The 27,373-nt window shown below is 45.2% G+C and overlaps 1 protein-coding gene across 7 annotated transcripts in view; it reads left to right on the forward strand.

Moving 5' to 3' along the window:
* SLC25A17 (solute carrier family 25 member 17) overlaps positions 1-27,373 on the forward strand; it is a 218,145-nt gene that overhangs the window by 114,514 nt on the left and 76,258 nt on the right. For all 7 annotated transcript variants that reach the window (XR_014960567.1, XR_014960566.1, XM_085601064.1 and 4 more), the window contains exon 5: positions 12,212-12,363. Coding sequence is in view for 5 of the 7 variants with exons in the window: in XM_085601064.1 (XP_085457190.1) it covers positions 12,212-12,363 (152 nt within the window). In the remaining 2 variants the exon portion in view is untranslated. The remainder of the gene's footprint in view (positions 1-12,211; positions 12,364-27,373) is intronic.

The raw sequence follows: 27,373 nt of genomic DNA on the forward strand, positions 1-27,373 counted from the left end.
CGATATCATAATAAGGTTCCAAGTTAGATTTTGGTTCACTGTCACTTGCACTTTGTTTAAATTGCTCCGCGTCTGAGAGCAGATGGAGCAAGATTAAGAAACTAACATCACATAGGTGTGGCACTTGTAAGCACCTGCATATTTTGGAGTGATATGACATCACTTACTGCCGCGTGGTAAGCATTGCTGAAAAAATAATCGAATCCAGTCTATCATGGGGGAATATTTTAAAGTTGAAGACTCTGTAGTTATAATAGAGGATCAGAGCGACGACCAAGATTGTCCACCTCTTGACATCCCCAACTTTGATTATCAAAATATTCACAGAGGTCTATGGCGATCAAGCGGGGGAAATGGTATGAGGTAGGGAACTGCATTGAAAGAGATATAGACCTGGAAAGAAAAATAAAGATGGTTAACAGAAGAATACTTTCTGCTCTCATAAATTCTCACTAGATAGGTACTGTTCATTACCTTATAATATGTAGAGTATTCACCCAATCACACAGAATCCTATATATGATACTGGAACTACCAAGTTTTTTTCCCTGCATGAACCTATGACGTGAAGAACATGATAAGAAAATGAGTTACTTACCTGTAACTACGGTGCTCCAGGATTGGTATCTTTTATAGATTTACATGCTTGAATCATCTCCGTCGTTGTAGTGGGTGTCCCACGGTATCATAAAAGCGGTGGGCTACAATGTAATGAACTGTCACTGCAATAGCCTATCTGCCTTCTTTAGTAAAAAAGGACCAGACTTAAACAACAACCAATAAGGCCTCAGCACCCTGAAGAACACTCCCAAGAGAGGCTGAGTTCCCCAATTTTCAAGCACAAGTGTGAAACTATATACTTGAGGAAATAAGGGAAGCCTCTAAGGGTAGGAGGGTGAGTCGCTTGTGAATCTATGAAAGATACCAATACTGGATAACCGTGGTTACAGTTAAGCAACTCATTTTCTTCTCCAGTATTGGATCTTTCAAAGATTCACATGCTTGAATCAGAGTAGATAGCAGTTGTATAGACAAATATTCCAAAAAACAAAAAAATAAAGACCATTAGAGGATGGTGGTTAACAATATACATGCATATACTTTATCATATATACACAATGGAGTTTTTATCACTAGGATATCAGCAATGTAGCATGTGAAAGCAAAACAGCATCTCATAACTTTGTAATGGTAAAAACACATAAATGAAGAAGGAAAAAATACCTCTAAGAGTAGATGTGAGAAAGTGCCATCTTTCTTGCATGGTATGCCCCCACTTTTTGCTGAATTGCTGATGTACTTTGATTGAGTGTGCCCTGGGCTCCTGCCAGTCAGGTACCCAGGGCCTGTGTTCCTTTCCTAAAACTACATGAAGCCTAAACCCAATTGGCATCTCTGGCCACATGTCAGCCCCTGCTAAATGGTACCCTAGGTACCCAGGGCCCTGTGACCAGAGAAGGCCCCTAAGGGCTGCAGCACTTATCGTGCCACCCTTAGAGGCCCTGTACCCTGACACACACACACACTGCCTTTGCAGGCTGAGTGTCTTGGTGCAGAACAAAACCAAGAGTCGACATGGCACACAACCCCCGTGTGCCATGCCCACAAAACACACTGTCCTGGCATACCTCAGTCACCCCTCTAGCTGGGTGCCCTATGCCAGTGGTGTGGGTACAGGTGCATGAGCCCTGTGCCCCTGCAGTACCCAGGTCCATTCCTGGGCACTGTAAGTGCAGTGCTGCCATTAAGAGTATATGGTGCTGGGAGGTTGTCATCACGAACTCCACAGCACCATGATGGCTGCACTGAAGACTGAGAAGTTTGATATCAATCTTCTCAGCACATGGGTAGAGAGCCATCCGCTCTCGTGGGTCTGCAACAATGCACATCCTGGGCGAGGTGCTAGGTCTCCTCCCCCAGGAAGGGCAGGGGAAGCTTCAAAGGCATGCCGCCTTTGTGAGTTTCTCCAGGCCACTTGCTGTACTCAGCAACTGGACCCTACCGGTTCTGACCCCCACTCTGGCGGGAAGATCGGCGGGAAAACCTAAGTGAGGAAAGGGGGAGTGCCAGCCTCTGCCAACCCCACCCCTCAGGTGGGGGAGGCGAGGTGAAGCACAACTCTGGGCTCTCGCCATCTTGAGGATGGGGAGCCCTACCCAATTAGGACTAGGCTCCTGCCTCCCTCCCACTGGAGAGTGGCAGGATAGGGGGTGTACCCACCCCAGGGAAGGGACCCATTGGTCCCTGACCTCTACCTACCTGTAACGCCCCTAAATTTAGTATTTAGTAGCACCTTGAACCTTCCTTCCTCAGATCCCGAATCCGAAACAAGAAAGCAGAACAAGAAGAAAGCAGAACAAGAAGAAAGAAGACCTGCCCTGCAGCTGCTAACAAGAAGACGATACCAACTGACTTGGCCCCAGGCCTGTAGACCCTCGAACCTGCTCCAAAGACTTGGACTCCCACGAGCAGTGGTTCTGCTCAAAGCAAGTAACAAACCCCTGGTGCCAACCAGGATCCGCGACTCCTGCACACTCTGCACCCACCAAACCCGGCCTGTGCCTAAGTGGACAAAGACCCTGAGGACGTCCCCCCCGGCGACTGTGACCAAGAATCCAGCACCCAAGGACTCACCTCGATGCTCCTGACGACGCCTGCAGCCTCAGAACCAGGGACTCCTCCAACCCGACGCGAAAAGACACCCCTGCACCCGGCGCCCTGCGGCCCCCTGTGCCCAGCTCCTGGGTGCCTACCTAACCTACAGCTTCCCAACTTACCTCTCGAAGTGGTGGTCGCACCTGAAGAATCTTCGTCCCAGAGCTTGCAGCCTTTGTTCGTCTTGTAGCTTCTCCATTGAAATCCATTGAGCGCCCGACGGCTCAAAAGCACCCTGCACCCAGCCGCCCGACTGCCCCTGGAAGTGCAACATCTATCCTAATCTACTTCCCCACTTGCCCTGAGCAAGTGACCAGGCGCCCAGCTCCCACAGTCGCGTGGCCTGCCTGCTAGCAGCCACCAACCAAAGGCCCCTTGCCCGCCATAGGCTAACATTGGACCTAACTCTCTCTGCACCCGGCTGCCCCTGTGCCGCTGAGGGTGTAACAGTTGTACCTACCTGACCCTGGGAGACCCCTGAGTCTATGCCCAGAACCTTAACTCTGCCAGTCGAGTACCTACCTAAAAGCCGATAACTCACTTTTTCTCCATAGGGTAACATTGACTGGTTTCACTTGGAAATTCTTCTAAGTGTTGAGTTTTGAAGCTTTAAAATATTCACAAAAAATCAGCCGATCAACGAAAACGAAATTACTCACCTGTTATCAGGAGAGATCCCAGGGCTGGATCTTGGTGCCCAGCACTGACCCTGAAAAGTAATTACAACCGTACTTACCGATAACTTGATTTTCCTCCATAGGATAACATTGCCTGGTTTTTGCCAGAAATTCTTCGGTCGATTTTTGAAACTTACAAATATTCCTTAAAAATCGCCTGTGTAACAAAAACAATTTCTTTCAACTGTTACAGGAAATGCACCAGGGTTGAATCCAGGATCCAACCCTGAGTAAGAAAATCACACGAAAGTATCTGAAATTGCATTTACTAAAAAATTCCCATTGAACTTAATGTTATAATTGTGTTTGAATTGTGTTGCCTATTACAACAACTGTAACTATTGCATTCAAAAGTCTATTGCCTATTAAAAGTATTTAACTAAAGCATCTCATTCTGAGAAAGTATATTTTGATACCTACTTGTGGTTCTAAAATAAAACAACTATATATTTTTATATACAAACCATTGGCCTAGAGTTCAGTTATTGAGTGTGTGAGACCATTTGCTGACTGAATGTGTACAACAAATGCTTTACACTGTCCTCTGATACTGCCTTACTGCTCGACCAAGCTACCACTTTAGAGAGTAAGGTTATATCCAACTTTAGCCTCTGCCAAACCTCTGGGGACTGTGGACTCTGTGCACACTGAACCTTACTTTGGTGCAGTATATACAGATCCACTTTCTTACAGTAGAGGTTTACCTTGTTGAAACAGGTGACAAAAGACCACCTGTCCTACAGCTGCATCAATGTAAGTTGCAGATCCAGACAATAATGCTGTGGGGAAGCATGTGTACTCTTCCATGTTGCCGCATGGCAAATCTTGTCTAACGGGCACCGGCAAACAGAGCAGCAGAAGAGGATATTGCCCTTGTGGAATGTGCTTTGGACTTGACTGTGAGCGGTTTATCCGCCTTAGTATGGCAGAGCTGAAAAGTTGTCGCAATCCATCTTGCAATAGTCCTGTTTGTGACTGAAGCACCCAGTCATTAAGGTTCATATGAGACAAGCAATTGGTCCGTTTGCGTAGTTGTTTAGTTCTTTGCAAATAAAACTTAAGACTTCTTTTATCATTTGAGAGTGAAGAGATATCTTTGTTGGAGGGGATGGATTTGGAAAAAATGTGCGGAGGACAATAAGCTCATTAAAGTGAAACTGAGTTGGAACCTACGTTATGAATTTAGGATTTGTTCTCAGTAAAACATAGTCCTCTGTGAATCGTAGATAGGGTTCTCTTATAGTGAAAGCTTGAATTTCACTTACTCTCCTCACAGAGGAAAGAGCCAGAAATAATGGCACCTTCCAAGTCAGAAACCTGAGCTCTGGTTTGTGAATTGGCCCAAACAGTGGTTTCATCAGTTGAGGTAGGACTATTTTGAGTCGCTATTCTGGCGCAGGAGGCCGAGTGGGAGGAAAAGCCCTAAATAATCCTTTAATGAATGGTTTGATGATACGAGAGGAACAAAGGGAGTAAGCATTGGAAGTATGCCTGTATCGGGAAATAGGCTGCAAGGTGGACTCTCACTGATGCGTGCACCAGTCCTGGCTTTGCCAGAGAGAGTAGATAAGGCAACACTTTTTCCAGAGATGAGAGAAGAGGGTGGATGTCGTTCTGAAGGCACCAAGAACAAAAACGGTTCCATTTTAATCTGTATGTTTTATTGGTGGACTCGGCTCTAGCCCTAGACAAAACATCCCTACAGTCCTGGGAATGTCTAAATCTTTGAATTCACCGAATTCAAGTGCCAAGAATGCATCTGAAGAGAGGCTAGATGCGGGTGCAGGATTTGTCCTTTGCTAATTGTCAGTAGAGTTGTTATCACTGGAAGACGATAAAGCTTGGACTCCGAGAGTAGGAGTAGCTCCATGAACCAGTGTTGGCAGGGCCTATGCATAGCAATGAGGATCAGCCAGCACGGTTCTCTTTTCATTTTCATTAGAACTATGGAGTTGAAAGGGCATGGGGGAAAAGCGAAAGTAAAGATTCCTGACCATCTTATCGAAAATGCATTCCCCCATGACCCTCTCTGAGGTTCCCAGCTGGCAAACCAGCATTTTCAGTTCTCTTGGGATGCAAAGAGGTCTACGTTGGTTGTTCCCCATTTCTGGAAGATGTAGTCGAGAATCAGCTGATCGAGTTCCCACCCCTGACATGTTTGACTTATTCTGCTCAAGGTGTCTGCTAGATTATTTCTCAAGATGTTCCGCCTTGATGAAGATGCGGTGTAGTAATGCCCATTCTCAGATCTTTTGAGCGTCTAAGGATATAATCTGATACCTAGTTCCTCCCTGCTTGTTGAGATTGTGCATGCAGTTGGTATTGTCTGTATGAATGAGGACAGAGGATGCTCGTGTTCTTGGGAGCAACGACTGAGGAGCTAGGAAAATTTCCCTCAATTCCAGGAAGTTGATGTGCATCTTGGAGAGAGCGAGCGAGACTCCATTTGCCACTTACTTGGAGGTAATGAAGGTGGGCTCCCAACCTTCCAATGAGGCATCCGTGGTCAGAACGAACTCTGGAGTGGAGAGAGGAATGTCAGACCCACAGAGATATTGCTGGCGGACTGCCACCAAGGAAGTTCTTTTTTCTTGATTGGGGTGATCTGAATAATGTCTTTGAATTATCAAGTCACCTGAAGCCATTGCCTGTCCAACTACTCTTGGAAAGGTCTCATTCTGAGACATGCATGGGCACCATGAGGATGGCCAAGGACATCATGCTCAGAAAGGATTTGAGGAGACGGACAGAAGCAAACTCTTTTTTGGATACCCTATGAGCCAACTATATTATGTGCTTTGCCTTTCTATGGATAAGAATGCCTTGTTTTGGAGGTTATCCAAAGATGCTCTGAGAAAAGTCCCATTCAGACTCCCGCTGCTGCAAAAATTAGGGCGACCCACTGTGGCCACCTCTTTCCTAAGGCGATACGTTCCGTCGCTGCCTACAGATAGTTCCACTGGACTGTATCAAAGGTCTTTTGCAAGTCCACATAGAGGACAATTGTGTCAGGTTATCTGGCTGCAGATGTTTCCTCAAGCCTCCTGAAAACCTCAGAATGTTGAGAGAGGTATTGCGCCCCAGGACAAACCCATTCTGGTCACTGTGTACTAGAGTCGTGAGGTAAGGGTGCAGTCCGTCTGCTAGTATTTTACTGATTATTGTATAATCTAGGTGGAGCATTGACAGGGGCCTATAAGAAGATATATCAGCAGGCTCTTCTCCCGGCTTCAGTACGGACACTGTAAGGGACTTTCTAGTGGCGGATGGTCACTTGCCCCTGTCCAGCACTTCCCAGTGCAATTCTACCAGGTGCAGAACTAACAGGGGTGCAGATTTCCGGTAAACCTCAGCTGGCAGCCTGTCCTTCCCCGGGTTTTATTTCTTGATAGGTCTTTACTAGCTCCCTTAATGTTTGCCTCAGTGATCAGCACACCAAGTGTCTCACTGGCCAGCTGGTAAGCATAGGAAGGCTGCTGTATCTAGGAACGCTGCAATTTCCTCTCAAGTGCATTGAAGTTGCCGCCCATAGAGGCTATCCTAGAATCATGTGAATTCCTCATGGATAACGATCTCTGTCATTGACCCCTCTCGTGTTCTAATCCTGGTGATTGGAGCGCTTCTATCTTTTGGTTGTTTAAGCCTTGCGAGCAGCCTGCCTCCTTCTCCATGTTTCAAAGCTATATATTCACAAAGGGTTAAGGAGGGTAGCTACACCACCCCCTTTGCGTATTCCTCCAGAGGTAGCCTGTTATGCAGGGAGGCAGGCAAGGTGTACCCTCTAGCATGGTGAACTCTTTTTCTAATGTTCTTTTGACCCTGATAGACTGACCAATACGGAGACCTCTTACCACCACTTTCAAAGACTCCCTTTTATTGTTAAGGTTCTCAGAGGTACACCTGTTCTCAAAATACTCCTGTACAGTGTCCCCCCAATAGTTCCACAAACCATGGGTCCTGCAGAAATTGTACTGGGAGCTTCCATGTGGGTGTAGGGGCTAACCTTCTGCCCATCAGCTGGGTCATCAACGGAGGGTTGTGATAAGATAGCACACGGCTTAGATATTCAGCATTTGTGATGGCGTCACGAGCCTGTGTGAACACAGCAAGGTGTCCAGCCAGATGTCTAAATCGTATACTGGAGTGTACTCCCTATGGGTGCCATGCGTAGCTCGCCATGCATCTTTCAACCCCCATCATTCGGCCCAGGTCTTGAAGTCTTGCGCAGCTTTACTACCGGTGAGTTTGGCAGTGGTAGTGTGGATCACTCCAGAGTCACATCTGCTATGAATTTGTAATCCCCATCCAGTATCCAGGGCATGTTTCCCCATCCTCCCCAGTAAATATAGGTGCAAGGGAGTTACAAGAATTGCCTCTCACCTGCATTGGGTGCATAGAAACTGCCCAGCAGTACATGAACTCTAATCATCTTTCCAAATAGGAGGACATACTTGCCCTCCTCGTATATACGTGCCTTATTCCGTTCACCCATATTAGACAGATGTCCGCATAGGATGAGTAGTTTGTGGCATATACCTGGCCCGCCATCTGCACCTCACCTGCTCCATATCTCTTGACACAAAGTTTGTTTCCTGGAGCAGCGATGTGTCCGTTCCCTTCTTTAAAGCAAAGCCAGGACCTTTTATCTCTTCGCCATCATCCACTTCCTTTGCGCATTCCAGATGAGGACTGTGTACTTCTTCATTATCGGTGTCATACTGTTTGCATGCTGCTAGTTACTGATAGAATCAAACTGGGCAGCGCTGCACACCCCATTCCTTCAGTGAGTATGCTAAGGCAACAGTCATTACAAAATATAGACTTAAGTCCAGCTTCATGCAGCTCTTTTTGTTTTTGTCCCATAAATCTTGTTGTACATATTGGGGAATTACTACTTGACCTGATGACGAGACAACTTAATTAACAGGGCCCGAAACACGTGTTGGCTTGAGTTGCTTTTGAAAAAACTTTATATCAAAAATTATTAAACAGTAAACTATCAAGAGCTTCAAGCATTGTATCCTTTCACTTTAAACTTTGGAAACATTTCTAGTCGAATATAAACAACTCAGGGCTTGGAAGGAGCCGTGCATTTTCCTAAGTAGCGCAGTTGGGTCATTAGGGTTTCCTGCCCTATTTGTGCCAGTTGAAATTGTTTCATGTTTGTCCTAACATAGCCTGATATTTCAATGTTCTAGTTATTATTTCTAAATAGCAACATGGTTTCATAGGATCTGATATCTTGATTGTTTTTTTTCAGTTATTGTTTCTAAACAATAAACAATGATTCACAGAACATAAGTGGGTGAAAAGCTAGAGGGGCTTCTATGTTGATAGTTTTAAAAACATTCAACAACGTTCAAACAGTATATAAGCTAAAAAAAGCATCATTAGATAAAGCGGAACTTGGATCCAGGGATTGTAATCTAAGGGTCGTACAGATGAGATTCACCTTTTAAACACCTTTCATTGCTAAAGTTTACAGAAAAGGTATTTTGAAACTTTCAACAGGCTTATCTGCCTGCCAGAGGGCAATACAGCCGCTATGGCGTAGAGACACAAACAGCTGTCGGACTACAGAACATTGCTTCCTCTGTGATTTGTGAGCAAGGCAGTATAAAAAACTCCCAATAGACCCCTGTTGGTTCTAAGATCAGCTTAGCTAGCCAAGGGAAGGGAGAGGATGGGCATATCGATGTACAGTAATCCTAAATTAGTCATCCATTCCCAAGTGTTTTTCTTACTTAATAAAAAGGGAGGGGGCCATCTGTTGCAACCAATGAATCGTAATACCTATTTTCGCTAACAACACGGAGAAGGCTGCAAATTTAAATCCGGGACTACCTCATTTAGGTATGGGGTGAAGTATGTAATACTTTGCTTAATTGTGCATCCCATAGCGTTTCCCAACCTTTATATAATGTGCTCCTAGTATGCATCCACAATTGGATACGCTCATAACATATGAAGCAAATCAGCAGTGCCATGGGAAACCCTCCCATGTTATTTGAACAGCTTTTGCAGTTCTCGCAAGAACCAGAAACTGGCTTGTTCCAATGCCATATGAGCCTTTACTGTTCTCAAAAGTGAGGAAAGTATACAGATCCTCTTGTATTCAGCACCCTCCCACAGTAAGACCCATTTCCTCTGCCTCCTGCCTTACCTTGGAAACCTTTGGGTAACCCTAAGTGTCCAGACTTCCCAGGAACGGAACACATCGCAAGACCCTCTGTACCACCTAGTTCCAGATCATAGTCTCAGGAATATCATTTTTAAACCCCCTGGTCTCATTGTTTGAAGAACATGAACAAGAGGTTTACCGGAGTACTCGTATGGCATCTGGCCAGCGGCATTTGCTCCCCAGGGGCTAAAGTTGCAAAGCCGGATAGTATTCACATACTGGAGTACCTTAGCCCCTCTATCACAAAGAAGCTTTAGTGTAGTTAGTGTTATCGAGAGACGGGTTTCTGCCCAAAACAAATCAGTCACTATTGCATCTAGTCTTTGAAATGTTGATTCAGGAAGCACCATTGCCATCCCCTTGTAAAATGTACAAAGCACTGCGTAGTATCATCATCTTCACTAAACCAGTGCAATCCATTTACAAAAGGGGTAGCTTCTTCCAAAATGTAATTTATAGACCCATATTGTCCAACACTTTACCTACATTCAGGACTGCTTTATCCTCTTTTATATGTAAACCTAATTCACAAATATTAAAAATGCATTGGTTATCATTGCAATTCCTGCAATGGGAGCAGGTTCTCATCACAGTGTTTCAAGCAGGAACAGTTGCGTCTCCCATCTCTTTGCCTCCACAGGTTCATACTTTTCAGCTGGTGAAATTTGGGAATTTTAAATGTGCTCCAGGGACTTGATGTGAAGTGGTAAACACTACAAGGACTATTATATTTATAAGTAAATTGTCTGTTTTAAATAAGTCTAAAGGCCCAGTGTTAAATTGAATAGTTCACTGTGGCTAACGTTGATTGTGGTTAATCCCTAGAGGATACCCTGTTTATGTTTTGAATGTTTGATGCCCAGGTACTGTGGGGTCATTTGGGCATGCCTCCATACATTTTGACTTGGTGATTGTGAGTGGTTCTATAATCTGGACAAAGAAGTGGTGACAAAGGCCCATGTCTCATTCCCCGGCCCAGGATCCACGTTTTGGAGACTATCCCCTGCCCCATTTGAACTTTCACCATAAGGTAGGAATAGAATAGCTTAATCCTATTCAGAATGTGTGCTTTAAAGTTAAATCTCTCCAACACCCAGAGCATACAGTCCCAGCTGACCATATCAAAAGCCTTCTCTTTATTAAGGCAAGCCATGCCATAGGCCCCTCATAATTCTCCACACCGTGTTAAACATGAACAAGACGGTGAATCTTTGCCACCATGTTTCTACAGTGCACACCATCGAAAACTTCCATACCAGCCCCACCGCTTTTGCTTTACTAATAATATTGACATCAGCGCTATCAAAAAAAATAATAATTGTGTAGCAGTTTGTTATGGGCCTACCCTAACGGTGTTTATCCCTCTTGGCTGATATCACACAGTTAACGTTGCTGACCGAGATCACTGATTTATTCTACTGGGTAACCTCCAAATCCAACAGCCCATGGAAGAAGGACATGTCATCAGTATTCACAGTATACACTTTAAAAAGCAAATATCCTATCTGTCTAGTTCTCCACATACCATTGTGTAGCTTCCCTACTCAGTTTGGTCCCTGCCATTTGCAAATCAGTCTTAACCCTACTCATTGGCAACAGTCCAGCCTAAACTGCCAGGCCAAGTCCTCCCTGAACTGGAAAACAAGCAACCCAAGACCCTTGTCGCCCTTATTAGGGAAGGACTTGTATCCATCATCTGTCACAGTCCCATGCCCACAGTGTCTGCAAATCCTTGTACACTGCTGTGCGCTGAGCAAGGCAGATATGCAGCCTTCCTTGGCTTCAGACTACAATGCCAGTGTGTAGGGTGTCGTACTGGCATGCAGGCAGATTTGGACCTGGCAGGTCCACTCCTACTTCGAGCTCAGCTTGATTGAGGTCTCTCGACACCACGCAGCCAAGTAGTTGATTACGCCCAGGCACCCACAGTCCATGCCACAAGTCATCACCTCCACTCTTGATCCCAACACAGATCACCCCAGTCTGTCCATCACTTCCTGGTGGATCTGCAAATCACAAGCCCAGTCTGGATCCAATACCTCGCTGTAGGTTCGAAGGCATAGGACCAGCAGCCAGCTGACATCTCTGGCAATGTTAGGCTGATTGCTCTGCTCCCTGCGCCATCTTACTATCTCCTAGGGAGTAGTGCTTTACTTTCATACAACGCGCTCATTGGTCAGCAGTCGTGTTAAGCAATTCTCCCTCTCAACAACAGTACAGCAGTCGCATTTATAGGTCTGCAGGCTATGGAAGTTGCGATTTAATGAAGGATAATTGAGGAATTCTGGTAGAACGTCAGAAGCCACAAGATTCCACGGCCAGTCGCCCATCTTTTCGTCCATGCTCCCACCCTGAATATGGGCGTTATTGAACTGTAGGAGTGTATTATATGGCCTCTGTAAGTGCAGGCACTTTGGAGCCCGCGTGAGCATTACTGGGCCTTTGTGAATACAAACGGGACCTGTATGAGTTCATTAATTGATTTGCCGGTACCCATATGATGCCCATGCACAAGTGTTAGTTGTGGCCCTGTGTAATTTTGGATTCTGTACTTGTTGTCCCGATGACAGCTTGTGGGAATTGTCTCCTTGTTCTTCAGTATTAGTGACTCATTTCTTCTTTACCTACTTGGAATTGTAGTGGTTATTTTGTGCGAAATACTACCTTCTGTAGCTAATATGTTCTTTGCCTCCTTCAGTTTGGCACCCTACCGTGGCTGGTTCTCGGTCATCTCGAGCCTCTGCTGCTCGAATTTCGTCTATTTCTACACTTTCAACAGCTTGAAGTTGGCCTGGATGAAGAGGGAGCCCCCCAGCACCGGGAAGGATCTCATCCTGGGCTTTGTGGCTGGTAAGGAGTCCTTGGAGTGTTCGTATGAGAGCCACCTCCATGAGAGAAGTGATACCCACTGCTGTTACCAGGCTGCTTAGTGATGTGTCCCACCAGTATGATCCTGCTGCTTTGTAGATGCAAGAGAGCCTTGTGATCCCATTAATGTAACATATAGGCCTAGCAACGTATGCCAACTTTTTGGAAAAATATTTGCATTCATTTTTCAAAGTGAAGCTGACTAGACCAATCCTATTAATTTGTTACATTGTGGTATTTTATTCAAACGTCACATTGCATCCCATTACAACGTATTAATATGAGATCATTAGCCAGCGCTTAAAGGGCGAAAAAGTAAAAAAGATGGGGAGAAAGAAAAGAACAGGAAAGAAAGAGAGTGGGGAAACATGCAGATATTGTATAACAGTTGATGAAGTAAAGCTTGTAACGCATTAACATAAGTAAAATTCAAATACGTGGAATTGACATTTATGCTCCATCTGTTTTGCCCCTGTTAAGGGGTCTCACGCTTCTGTATGTTGACTCAGGAAGGCGAGGGGAGGGGTAAGTGAGAACTTGGTAAAGCGACAGACTGTTTTCAGATTGCACCACCCTCACTGGCCAACAAATATGGTGGGAAATGTGGACGTAAAAGGGACGGTGGTGTATGGGTTTTGTTGGCCGGGGTAGTAGTCTCAAACTTTACTTTTGTATTCGTGCTCCAGATTGTCTGGGTAACACGTGTCCACAGGGAGGTTTATTGAGTTCCTCTTAGGGAGATTTAACATGTTTTCCCAGTCATTTATTTGGAGGCAATTGTGTTTTTGCTGCTCAATCATAGGATGTCCTTCTGCATCTACCCATCTAGAGTTCCGTTTTCCATTGCACCACTGTTGGGGGTTATCCGACATCCATTTTTGCGCCAATAGCCTTTGGGTCAGTATAAGGGCCAGGTCTATGAACTTAACTTCGAATTTACTTTTATTGGGACGAGCAAATAATCATAAAATGTAGGACAGGGAGCCCACACAGCTTTATTTTGTTGTTTTTTTCATATCGATTGACATCCTTGTTTCCAGAAAGACTGTATTTCTGAACATTATTAAAACCTATCATGGAGAGTAGCGTTGGTGAGCGATGACATTAAAGATTTTATGTAGCCGATGTGGTGTTGGATACATATGGACAGGGATTGTTACATTGATTTAGCATGATCCTCATATTCCTCTTTTGGTTTAAGCCAGCTATCTTGTCCAATCATTGTCTGATATTTCACTGTTCATTTCGTTTCCCATGGCACTTTCCATGCCTGAAAATTAGGTTTTGTACCTTGTGTTAAGACATTGTATGATCTTATAACTATCCTCCTGGCATGTCCTAAGTCCTGTACTGGTTGGTGGAGCTTCCATCATTGGACATCAGAAATTGACCTGTTGGGATGGAGAGCTCCTGTAATAATGCTTGAAATGTGTGTAAAACAGGGTCATTACATAGATCTCCTGAAATGGAAATTAAAGCATCCGACCAGACATGTATATTTATATGGGTGGCTAGTCTAGATTGGGGGTGCCCTATAGAGGTCCTGTTGGGTGAGCGTTGTCTCAGTCATCTTTTTGCGTAGGATTTTGTGCCAACATCTGGTTGCCGCTTCTGGCAGCATATTGCCTTTCAGGTTTTGGGTTGGGATTACAATGGAATTGTTCAGGAGCGATTTGCTTTCTGCTGTATCTTTTATGTGTTGGGCCTGGGGTGAAGGGCTTCTGCCACCCACCATGCTAACCCATTGTTGCCGGGTGCCTAGGTAGTAAATCTTCAAGTTGGGAATGGCAAGACCATCCTGTGGGAGGGGGCATTGCATTTTTGAGAAGGGCTAGTTTGTTTCTTCTGTTAACCAATATCTGGGTTTTCAGTCTATCACTAATTCAGTAAAGAAACGTTTAATGGCAAACAAATCGAGGACATTAGGCAACAATATCATTTTCACTATGGCAGTCTTGACTTTCACCGACAACAGTATTTTATTCCAAAAAGATATGGAGGCCAAGGTGTTCGTGTGAGCTCTCATTAAGGTGTCATCTATAGGGTCTGAATTCTTGTGATATATACTGACCGCTAAATGTTTGACGGGCTCATATTCCCAGGTCTGTGGAAACTGGGACAATTGCTTAATGCCCAGCTCCTCTCTCAATTTTAGTGGAAATAGGGAGGGCTGCTTCTAATTTATGTGTAACCCTGAGACAGTGCTGGATGCTTTCAGAGATCCTGCACACTCTCCAGATCCCTCTACATATTCCGGAAATACAACAGTACATCATCAGTGTAAAGGGAAATGCCATGTATCGTTCTCCCCATCTAGATGCCTCAATCTGGGGCCATATGGCGCAATGTAGCTGCTAGTGTTTCCGTAGATTAGGAAAAAGGATGGGATTGAGGGGGATGCTCTAACTGGTTTCCCATTTTAACTTTATTTGTTCAGCGATTACATTCCCAGGTAATGGGATTGTATATAGGAGTTTTATCAATTTAAGTAGCCAAGTGCCGAATCCCATTTTATCCAGTACCCTGTAAAGGAAGCATCATTCCTGGCAATTAAAGGATTTATTCATGTCAATAGCAGCTATTGCAGGAATCCCACTCTATGAAATATTATTTTGATGTTTAAGGATGTATTTTTTTGAGTGACAAACCCTGATTGGGCTAGGTATACTACCTCCTTCAGTGCTGGAAAAATCTTTTCAGCGAATATTTTTTTCTGGTATCTTAAAGTCACTGTTCAAAGTACACATTGGGGGTCTGTATGACGCCACTTCCAGAGTCATTGTTTTAATTGGAAGATTAGTAGAGCTTCTCCATTTGTGGGTGGCAACTCTTATTTATTTTTTGATTCTACATACAGATTTAGCAGCATGGGGCTAGAAAGCCAAAACAACTGGCATGACATTCAGGGGAAAATGAATCGCTTTTCATTGTTTTTCCTGGTACCAGTTCTTAAATTACCACTTAATTCCTACAAAGGAAGGGGTTCCTCCAGGGACGCTGTATGTACAGGAGATATTCTCAGTAGGAATATTTGATTTAATTATTTATTTATTCCATCATTTGTGTTTAGGTGTAATTACTCTATCACCTAATTGTAAGTTTTCGTAGTCTGGATTAACTCTGGTCACAGCTGTTCCCGATTCTCCCACAATATGGGGTGTCCTGCAATGCCTGAGGCTGGAGTCTTCCGGTGGGGAAACATGCTGTATGTCTACATCAATGTAATGTGCCAGTACAGGATTGTGTTCTGATGTGCTGCATAGGTGTATAGGTTTTGTAGTGCACCTTGCAGCTGCTCTGGCCAGATAATCATGTCTCACCTAGAGAGCAGATCGTGTATGTTAGAATGTGTGCATTGGGCTTATGATCTCCAATCGTGGAGCTGGTTGCTAAAGCCTCGGGCATCTTTAGTTACTGGGGTGCCAGGCATTGGGAGACACAATCTGTCCTGTGATATATTCTGTATGCCACTATATTCCCCACACCATATTGAGGCGGTTTTAGTCACCTGTAGTAAGAATGGGTCTGCCTGTCTAAAAACTCTTGCTGTGTGGTTGTCGGGATTTACAGGCTGGTTATTACGAGAGGCTTGAAATGTAGTAATCTAGTCTTTATGCTATATCTTTCCTCAGGGTCAACATTGACTTCCAACACTAGACTCGGCTAAAAACTATCCAACGCTTACCCTACCAACAAACCATCGTCTTTGCCCATAGGGGTACTGATTTAAGCCTTAGAGGCAAGAGAAAAAGGTTGGGTTACTGTTTGAGGGGATTGTTTCTGCTCCTCTAACTACCTGTATTTGAACTAGCTTTGGCTAGTTGTTAAGGTATATGAACTAACACAGATATGAAATAATATTATCGATCAGGTAGCCATACATATACCTGTCATGCCATTAGTTCAGAATACAAAAGACACACAATTGAAAGCCCGAAACCGGTCCCAGGATGCTTGTTTCCAGTCCAGGGAGGACCTGGCCTCGCAGTTCGGGCTGGACTGTTCCCATTGGACGTAGGCTCAAGACTGATTTGCATATGGCTGGGTCCAAACTGGAATGGGATGGTGAGCAAAACAACGATGGATTTAGGCCCAGATCTTTGTACTGGGGTGAATGTACTACATTGTTCTGCATTCTGTCCATCAATTGTTGTTTTTGCATATGCCACCCCAAGTGGGTCGGGTATGCTCAGACGTGGGTCCCAGGCTCTCCATGCCACTGGAGTCAAGCTATCCTGGCTGATGAGGGCTGAAAGCCCGAAACTGGTCCTAGGATGCTTGTTTCCAGTCCAGGGAGGACCTGGCCTGGCAGTTCGGGCTGGAGTGTTCCCATTGGGCGCAGGGTCAAGACTGATTTGCATATGGCTGGGTCCAAACTGGAATGGCATGGTGAGCAAAAAAACAATGGATTTAGGCCTGGATCTTTGTACTGGGGTGAATGTATGACATTGTTCTGCATTCTGTCCATCAATTTGCTTTAGTTCAGAATACATCATCAGCCATCAATGGTGTGACGTGTGCAAGGAGTTCCCGTCCTTCCTCGTTGCCGTGGTCTCCATCTGATGACCCCCATGTTACTTTCAGATTCAAAACCTTCGATGGCCTCCAAATTAGAATTCCCCCACCATACTGTTATTTTGTCTATTTATCTGTATTTGTCTACCCTTGTTCAGCTTTGGGTGTTATCACTTTACCACACTTTTCATTTATTGGTTCTTCTTTTAGGTTTTTGTTCCTTTTGGCATGGCATGGAAGGATGTTTCTTTGCCCACTTGTCTGTTCATTCACTGGCATCCTAAGGATCCAATAAAAATGTGTTTCTTTGCCAGCTATTAATTTAAGCTCTGCTGAGAAAGTTAGCATGAAATTCTGATTCAGGGTACATAAGGTCTGGTTATCTTTATATTATGTTGCTGCTGGACTCCTGAAGTGGAATATGAAAAAAGGAGGAACTTACTGTTCTGAAGCACTTACGTGGCACTTTTACATGCAAGCTGTAAAATACAGTCTTAATCTCTATAACTGAGAAGTTGAGCCACCACGAGCCTTGGTGGGGTACCCGTTACAGGTGGTTTAGCAGGGACCTTTTGTGCCTGCATGATGGGGGTGGGGGGGTCCTGGGTATGCAGCCAATTGCAATCTGGGTTGTAAACTATTCTTTTGGGAATAGCTCTGTACTTTGGCCTCCTAGCATCTCTGGCAGTGATATTGTCCATGTGAGGTAATGGCTGCGAGCCATGACTTTATGCAACAAAACTACCATGCAGGGGGCATGGCTTGACCGCCAAGTGCGATGGCTGTGAGGCGGTAGAGCTCCTGACGCCGATGGTCTGAAACCGCGTGAATATCTGTCTCATATCCGTTTTCTCCCACCCAAACTATCAGAGGGGTGTGTGTGACACCGCCGCTGTGGTGACGAACGCCAGAAAGTGCTTGCACTGAGACTCCTGGGCAGAGGTGGGACGGAGTAACGATCGGGCCCCGAATCCCCGGGCTCGAGTGACAGAGTGGCTGGCCGGGATCGCCATGAGGGGCAGCCACAGATGTTGGGTCGTGGCGGCGCCCCGGAAGTCAGTGTCCAACATCTTGCACCCGGATTCCAACAAGCACAGGGGGCCTCTATAACACCTTTCTCATTGGCCTCCAACCCCCACTCCTACCAGCTGAAACCTTACTGGTGCGGTAGCTGCAAGGCCCAGAGACATATCGGCGGTCCGTGGTGCTGCTCTGCGTTCCCGACCTGTCTGCCGCCCAGTGGCCCTTTTCGGAGGTTAACGGGCAGAAGGGGAGGACCGGGAGCTGAACGAGCAATCTGCCTGACCGCAACGGAACGAGGTCTGATGGCTGGGAGCCATGCAGCGACAATCCGGCGTGGTTTGCTTTGGGAGCAGTGAACTCTGGCTCCATTCTTGCGCAGCTGTGTGTGGTGCGTGTCGGACCCTCTCCTCACCCGGTGGCACATTGGATGCCGCTCTGGCCTTGTGAGCAAGGAAGCCAACTGTCTTCACCATTGCTAAGACCCTACCTCAAAACAAGTAAGAAACGGACGCTGAAGTGGGGTTGGCGGAGTGCGGAGACTGTGGACCAGGTGTGCTCTGCCGGGTGGGCCTCGACTGGTACATCAGGGCTAGCGGACAAGGTGACCTTTTCTTTGCATGTGGAAGACCCAGGTCCAAGGCTGCAGTGAGTGCAATATACCCAACACTGAAGACAATAACTCATAGCTAGTACCCACTGGTCAGCATATCCTTCGCGGAAAAGATGGGGTACATACAGCTCATGACATCTCTGGAACGCTGAGGTCAGTGCGTGGTACGTTTGGCAGCCTTGGTGAGAAGGCACCCTGGCAGTCCCCTGAGTGTTTGACTTGGTATGCTGTGGGTGGAAAGTGAACTGCGTGTGCACAGTGCTGGTGGATGGTACTCTGATTGCGCCGCTGTGCCATGTCAGGACCAAAAGGGCAGAGGTCTACACATAAAACGAAGTTGGATAAATACACAACTCACAAAGGAGGTGAACAGGAGGGGGCCACTAAAGGAGAGACTGAGAAATCGTCGACGCCATCCGAAGGAGAGCCAACGCTGGCGGACGTAATGGCGGCCACAGAGGGGGTGCGTACCACGCTGGAGCACCGCATGGACACCATTTCAATCGACATGGCATTGCTAAGGACTGATTTGAAAAACACAAGTGAAAAATTGAAGAACATAGAAGGGGTGACCAAGGACCTGAGTAGCAACACCCAGTGAATGGGCAGGGAATCAAGGATCTCCAAATAGCGCAGAAAAGAATGGATGCCCAATTGGATGACTACGAAGGTCGCGAAAGACGTAATAACGTCAGAATTATTGGGTCCCTGAACGAGCGGAGGCGCCGGCCGTGGATCTATTTGTGGAAGACTTAATCATGAACCGCCTACGTCCCAAGTCGCTGTCCAAATTCTTTACGGTGGAAAGGGCACACAAAGTGCCAGGGGAAAGACCTAAGCCCGGTGCCCCTCCAAGGCCTATCCTGGCACGGTTCCTTAACATCAAAGACCGGGACAGTGTTCTACAGACGACACGTGCTAACCCCCCTCTGAAGATTAACAACAGTGAACTGTCCTTTTTCCTGGATTTCACCATAGTGGTTCAACGCCAACGTCGCACCTTCCTCGATGTTAAGAAACTGCTGAGGGATAAAGGTATTCGTTATGCAATGTTATTCCCGGCCAAGCTGCGCGTAGAAGCAGGTGGCAAGACCTGTTTTTTTGACACACCGGAAGCAGCGTAAGAATGGTTGTAGGACTGGAGGCCAGCGAAGACTCATAACGGCAAATGAACTTTAGACATTGGAACTGGTATGTGACTGTTTTGCCAAGCCGGACACTGTTGGCACAGAGACATCTACGTCACCCCCACTTCTAATGAAACAAGATGGATCGAGACGCTGAGCAGGCCAAGTGAATTTTTTCTGCATAATTTGCCCATATTTGTATATGATTCATGTCCATATATAGTTATTGGGGAGCGTATAATAGCGGTGGAGGGTCAATTGGGCGGGAGTCTACTGCTTCTTCCCCCTTCAATTACTAGTTAGTTTATTAGTTAGGGCGACAGGCACTCTGCACTATTGAGGTCATGGGCAGTTCTGAGCCCAGAGTGCGGAAGAGCAGGGAGGGTAACAGGGCGGGGGTGTTGGGTGTTTTGTTCTTGTGGGTATATTTTTCGTTTGTCACAGAATTGTAATTAGCGAGCCTAAGCTTAGGAAATGCAGTGACCAGGAACTTGACGTTGAGAACACGGCGGTTCACACGGGGATCTATTGTCTGCGGGTGGGTCCTCCGGGGACACAGCTGGAAGCCCACCAACCAATAGCAAGGTTTAGCAGGAGTTATAGACACTACGAATGATAAGCAAATTAAGTTATTTTCCTGGAATGTGAATGACCTGTGAAGCAAAATTAAAAGAGGGATTGTTATGCAGTTTCTCAGGCGCCATGCACCGGAAGTGGTAGTGCTTCGAGACGTACCTCATAGGAAACATGTGCAAGGCCCTAGCCTTTGGGAGCTATCAATTGGTTGCTCACTCCGCAACGGACTCCAGAGGAGTCGGCATATTGAAGAGACGTGCTTTCCCAATGGCAATAGAACAGGTTTATACTGACAATTTGGGGAGATACGCTGCGGTATCGGGAAAGTGGGAGGGGAAGAGGCGCTGACGCTGCTATCATTGTACCTGCCACCAGTATTGCAAGACACTACACTTAAAGACCTGGGAAGGGCACTACTTACGTTTCCCACTGGTAGTTTGATAATAGGAGGCGACTTAAACTCAGTAATTTCGGAGACACTGGATGGCTACCCCCCTAGAGATATGCCTCCCTCACAACTGCACCTCCCGCGATTCCTGGAGGCTATGGGGCTGGTGGACATGTGGAGGGTATATCACCCTGCAGAGACACAATACATGTTCCACTCTGGGGTCCACAAAGGCTTTTCCCGCCTGGATTAAATCCTCGCCCCGGGGGCACAGGTAAGCTATGTCAGGGAAGTACGACACCTAGCTAGGGGAATATCTGACCACTCCCCAGTTTAGTTACACATGGTATATGGGAGAGGAGACTGTACTGTGGTTGCACTGATTAGCCCCTGGTATCTTCAGAACCCCGCAATTAAATTAAAGCTGGAGAAAGAAATTGAACACTACTTTGCTGGAAACTACGGCACAGTTGCCTCTGCGTGGGTCCTTTTGGAGGCCTTTAAAACAGTGATAAGGGGACACACCCTGTCTCAGATTTCTGGGGCGAAAAAAAGATAAACATGCCACACTTCTCCGGCTGGAGGATGAAATTCTTAGATTGGAAAAGGGCCTCCTGACATCCGTAGACCAAGACGCAGCACATATTCTCCACTTGAAGTAAGAGGAATATAGGTCCGAGGCAAGAAAAGCTGCCAAAACCATGCTCAGTCACAAACTGGGGCGCGTATACGAGCTAGGGGACAAGGCTGGGAAATTATTAGCCTGGTTAGATAGGAGGGAAGCAACGAGCCGACTGGTCACAGAATTTAGGGCAGCAGGTGGGAAAAAGATCACTTACCCGCAGGATATTGCTGACGAGTTTGGTCGATACTATGACTTGGTCTACACTTCTAGGCCCCTCAGACAGGAGGTGGAAACAAAAGAAGTACTGGCTGTAATTCATCTGCCGGTATTGGCAGACGCAGATAGAACTTCACTGGAGGAAGACGTTGCCTCAGACAAGATGATGCAGGCTATTCGTTCCCTCCAGACTGGAAAGGCAATGGGCCCTAATGACCTCCCGATCTAACGTACAAATTGTGATTAAGATCTGGTCTTCATAGCAGTCTCTTGTGTGATGGTTCCACTGTCAAGGTCATTGTGGAGCTACTAGAGTCTTGGCTTTGTAATATAGCGGCTTGATGGGGGCCAACAATTTCAGTGGTTTTGGATGAATCATGTTAAAGTCAGCTGCTATCATGTGTGTCTGCGTTAGAGTTGCTCCTCTCCTCATAATTTTCCCTTTAAACTGCATTTTTTTTAAATTGCATCATTTTGCGAATACATTTAACTTGATATGATTGATGCATAAACAGTGGTGAGTGATGCCTTTCAACTGGAAATGCCCCAGTGTTTCTTGAGGGTTCGAAGCTTTGATAAGCCGATCTTCATTCTTTGGGTAGACATAAATATTTTATTTATAGTGACCTGAGTCAAGGTCATGCCTTTTGAGACCATAAATGGGCATTGATTTCAAGGAGAATGATAGAAGTTACTATTAGTAGCCATTGTTTCCTACCACACGTCTCAGTAACTTCTGCCATCAGGATGTAGATGTATGCATCCTGAAGGTCTATGGTGTACATCCAACCTCCTTGATGAAGGTTATGGTGTATTTGATAGAGTGCTAGCCTTCCTTTCTTGTGCCAATTGTCTGATATTTTGTTCACTGTTTTGAATATGAAAGTGGGTCTGAATTCATGCCCGTGTCCTTTATGTCGAACCATATCGAAATAAATTTTCTTTTTTGCACAATATTCAGCACCCATCTAACTAATGTGTTTTCTTGTCAGTCTTGCATATGATTCTTGATATCTCCCTCTGCTGGAGTGACAGACACAGGAAGGGGAGGGAAAGAGTCAATGTTTTCCTGTTGCTGGAGGTTTTCATCAGCTACAAATGGTTGATGCTTGTCTCTCCCTTGACCTATGCTGTGGCTATTTCTGGTGTTGCTGCTGGTAGCCTTCTGTTAGCAGTAGCAGTGTTCTCCGTGTTTGTTAGTAGTGCTTTCTGAATCCTTTATTTTCTTCCAGGCCCCCTACATCCAGGTCCTCCATTTTGGATTTCATCTGTTATATTTCTTCATCCACATAGCTTCCAAATAGTATTGCCAGAGAATAGGAGGTTAAGAATATTCTGTGGCCCCTATGATTTAAGGCCTGTTCGATGAAGTGAGAATAAACCCTTATTACCGAATCTTAACAAAAGTAGAGTCAGGAAAGAGGAATCTGCCATTGCGGTATTAATTTGAGACCATCATCTCCTCAATTATAATATTTTCAGAAAATCACTGAAGAGCCACCCAAAATGCTCTGTAGTACTCCCCAAGGTGATCTGTGTCACTGACTGTTTCCCTAGAGGCCCCAAGACCATTCTGCCTAGGATGTTTACACATACTCTTTGTCCAGAGGGACTGTTGATGAAGTAGCAGCATGGCTTGTCCTTGCAGCCAAGATGAGCACACAATCAACTGTGGGTCTGTCGCAGGATGAAGAAACAACTAGCCAGATAAGGGTCTCCAGACACTTTTATTGCTCTGCTCAGCAATTATGTTAAGTACAGTAAACAATCCGTTTTGCCAGGGGAATAGCAATCCTCTTCAGTTCCTGGTATGCTACACCAAGGATATCCGAGATAGTAGGTTCCGAATGTGCCAAAAGAAAAGAGAAAGAAAACAGGGGTCAGCTATCCGCTTTGCTACTTCCAACGGTATAGGGCCGGGAGTGAGGGAAGTAAAGACATCCGTCATGCAGTCTGTGATGGGATACAAAACTAAACATTCACCAAGTATGCAAGCAGTATGCGGGAACCTTTCCAGGTCTCGCAGAGGTGCACTTTACTAATTCCATCTTAGAAAGGAGCGAGACCTAACTTTCACCTGCCGCCCACTCCCTAAGAACTGAGCATGCACCTGGGCAAGCAACGCTCCTCTGGGAACGCGGCTGGGCAGCTCGTGGGGTCGTTGGGCTCCAGGCACTTCCATTGGGGCTTCTAGGCTGGTCCCCGCCTTCTGCGCAGCGCCCACGTCGTCATCTCCACCTCGAGGATGCTCTACTGCTTCTCTGAGTCTCCGGCCGTCTTCTTCCATTCTCCACCGTAACGTTGCGCTCCCCTCCAGCTCTTCCGGGTCCATTTCACTTTCCGGCACTGGTGATTCCTCCCACTAGGTAGTGGGACTTCCTCTCTCCGATTCACTCAGTCACCAGCATTTAAAGGGCCTGTAGCGGTCCTCGTCCTGTTCATCGGCTGCATACAACACGTCCCTCGAGGATGCAGGGGGCTGCAAGGCAAGCAGAGGTACTGGCCAATAAGGCATCCAGCCGCCTTCTTCTTTCCGGTCGGGGTTTGCTGGCCACGGAGCCTGACAGGGTCTGAACAAAGTAATAGTTTGTCTTGATACAAAGGTCTGTCTTTCTTTGCATGGTGAATCGGGGCATTCTTTGCAGAAGCAGCTACTAGGAAAATTTGCATCACTGGTTCTTGCAGGCCTGACACTATAGGTAGCATAGGTCTAGCAGGACTTTTGTGGTGTAGAGTATTAAATCTTTATGTGGTTAGTGAAGTAGGCACCAGTGCATAGAACAGCACCTCCAATCAGAACTTTGTGAAATATATCAATTTCTTCCTCCATCTATATTCTCTGTGGTGGAGAATCATTTAGAGTATGAGAGTACATTCTGATCTCTGGAGAGGAAGACGGGATTGTTGAAATGCTTGTCGTCCCAGGAGTGGAAGCCCTCTAGGGGTATGTGATCTCCTTCGAAAGTGTGTAGAGATTGATGAAAGTTTTGTCTCGACAGATGTCTGGAATAAAGTATGCGATCTCTTTCATGAGGTTGTGGTCCTTGGAGGAATAAGCCTCACTGGGGTAATGCACTTTTAAGTTTGCTTCACAGGAGACGTGACCACTGTTATAAGAGGTGCTGGTGTAGTGGTTAAAGGCACAGGTGAGGAGGCCTTCTGCAGAACCACAAACTGTAGAGATGACCACCGCAAAGGTGACGGTGACTCTGAAATCGCAACCAGTGTCATAGTTTCTCTTACTGGAGAATACTGAAATACTCAGAAGCGTATACTCTTCTAGCACAGATTTTTGATTTATGATGTGGAGAGATGAAATCCTCTGATGTTGAGGGTCTAAATCTCCTTGATGTTAAGTTGTGTTTTGACAGCAATTGTAACTATCATTGACATCATGGACCTCAACATTGAATGGGGGTGACCTAATTCCTCATAATTAGATCTCTCTTTGAATCTCTTTCTGCTGGAGTCCACAGAGTTTTTGATTCAAGTTTTGTGGAAGGTGCCCTTTCTTCTGGCATTTCTGTAGCTGCTTCCTGGCATCAGGATCTTACTATTTGCCATGAAGATGGATTTTCTTGCCGTTTTTCAGGGTTTCCTTGACATGATCACACAGTGTGTGTATATTCCTACAGTAGATTTGGACCATGCAGGCAGACCACACACAGATAATGATGTTTTTTGTCTACCCTTTCCTGCCAAGTAAAGACTCCATTTGACCAAAACAAAATTCTGTCAGTAATTACAGGAAAACACTCCTAGTATTAAATGTCATAGATTGAAATGGTTTTTGAAAGGTTTAAAAACATCTTGTTGGAGTAAAAAGGCTTAACTCAGTTCCCCAGAATCCTGTTTAAAGGAGCCAGAGAAAAATAACTGATGTGACGGAGTATTTATTTTTATGATAAAAAGGGTTCTAGATTTAATTTTTTGTAAATATGGGGCTATTTAGTACTTTTGACTGTCAAAACACATCCCTGGAAGGCCCCTGAAGAAGTATTTTCATTTTATCTTAAGACTATCATAACATAAGTTTAGCTGTAACTTAACTCTTTCTTGAGTTTACTTTGACTAGTTTTTTCAAATTTCTTACATACTACTGTAAGAAACAAGATTACTACTTTTGGAGAAATCTTCCTCTGTAGTAGTAATCAAGTACCTTGATAAGATAAATACAGTTTAATTTAGGATACCTGAGCTTACAGTGGCTCATAGCAGCAGGGTTTTCCTCAGAGAAATTTATCTTAAGGATTTAAGCAACACTAAACCAACATTAAAGTTAATAAAATTACTAAACCGATTTAGTAAAAATTACTATTTAGTGATTAAAACAATACCAAAACAAAAAATGATTTTTTGTAGAACACACCCTAATTAACAATAGTGGTGTAAAAGTCAATGTGAATTATGAAAAACAACAACGGGCGACCACTTTTATACCAAAAATTAAGATCCAGATCGAGTACCAGTCAGCTGTTCTTCACATAGGCTAGAAGGCTGGTACTGGCTAGAGCACTTTGTTGCTCCTAAACGTCTCAAGTTGCTGAATATCTTCCTCCTGGCCTCTGCTAGTGTTCCCAGAGTGCAAGGAATGGCTTTCTGAAAGGCAGGCCACAGATATCTGAGGGTTGGGTTCTCAATCACTCTCTTCAGTCAGGGCTTCATCATAGGTCCCAATTTGCACAAGTCTGATGGCTCTTCTGAAGAAATGCCATTCTCAAACTTGGCGTTAGTGAATTAAAAGCCTTAACCGAGGAAGATCTCTTGACAGTCTTTCTTAGGAACATGGTGGTGTTAAGTGTTAAGGCAACTCCCAGGTTTTTTGTTAAAGATCATTGCAGCATTCTGTATTCACAGTTCTTTTGATCTGCTGGTATTTTCCAGTGGAGCAGACTCTGTGCATGCTGAAACCACAGTATGCCACTGCCTTGATAGAGTTAAATAAAAAGTTATTGCCGTGGAATATTAAACACATTATTCACCAGATAAATAGATTAAACACATTGTTGTAAAGTATTACTCACTTAGAGAAACCAAACTCCTCTCAATTAAATAAGCTTTATTAATATAAAATCCTTTCAGAAGTGGCTATTATCAATTATAGTATTGTAAAATAACACTAATACTACACTACATTTTCTAATTGTTTTTAGATTTAAATATGGTCACAAGATAAGCACAGTGTCATTTGAGGTCTTGCCTATTCAGCGCATGCCTTCTGCTGAGAAACATTGTTTACAATTTAGTGAGTTTACAACCCTCATTTGCAGTCTTACGATTGCTTAGCTCCCGTAGGCTGCCCTTCCTCTCTTGTGTTTGCTTCTCAATGAAGCATGGGCCAAGTACATGTGTTCTTTCTCATCTTTTTGCAACACACTTTTTTTCTATTATTTTATAAGCGTTTTGGTATTATTCCTGGATGTGCTACATGCTTTTCTACTTTTAACACAGGCATACAGCTTATTTATGTTGCTTTCACCCTATTTGTTGTCTCTATTGAGGCTTTAGTTACTTACACCCACAACTGTATTATTCTACGACTCTACATTCTGTGCCACTCTACTGTACTTCATGCCACTCTACTCCATTCTGCTCAACTCCACTCTGTGCCACTCTACTCCACACCAGTCCACTCTGTTCTACACCAGTCCACTCTGTTCTACGCCATTCCAATCCCCTCTACTTTGGCCCGCTCCACTCTACTCTATGCCATGACACAGCACTCTGCGCCATGCCACTCTGCATCACCCAACTATATTATGCCACTCTATTCTATTCTACGCTACTCTATTATACTCTGCGGCACTCCACTCCATGCCACGCCACTCTCTGCCACACCAATCCACTCTACTCAATTTTACGGCACTCCACTTTAAGGCACACCACTCTATGCCACTCCACTCTATTGCTAC

The sequence above is a fragment of the Triturus cristatus genome, chromosome 4_2, assembly GCF_964204655.1.
Source record: "Triturus cristatus chromosome 4_2, aTriCri1.1, whole genome shotgun sequence".
Classification (NCBI taxonomy): Eukaryota; Metazoa; Chordata; class Amphibia; order Caudata; family Salamandridae; genus Triturus; species Triturus cristatus.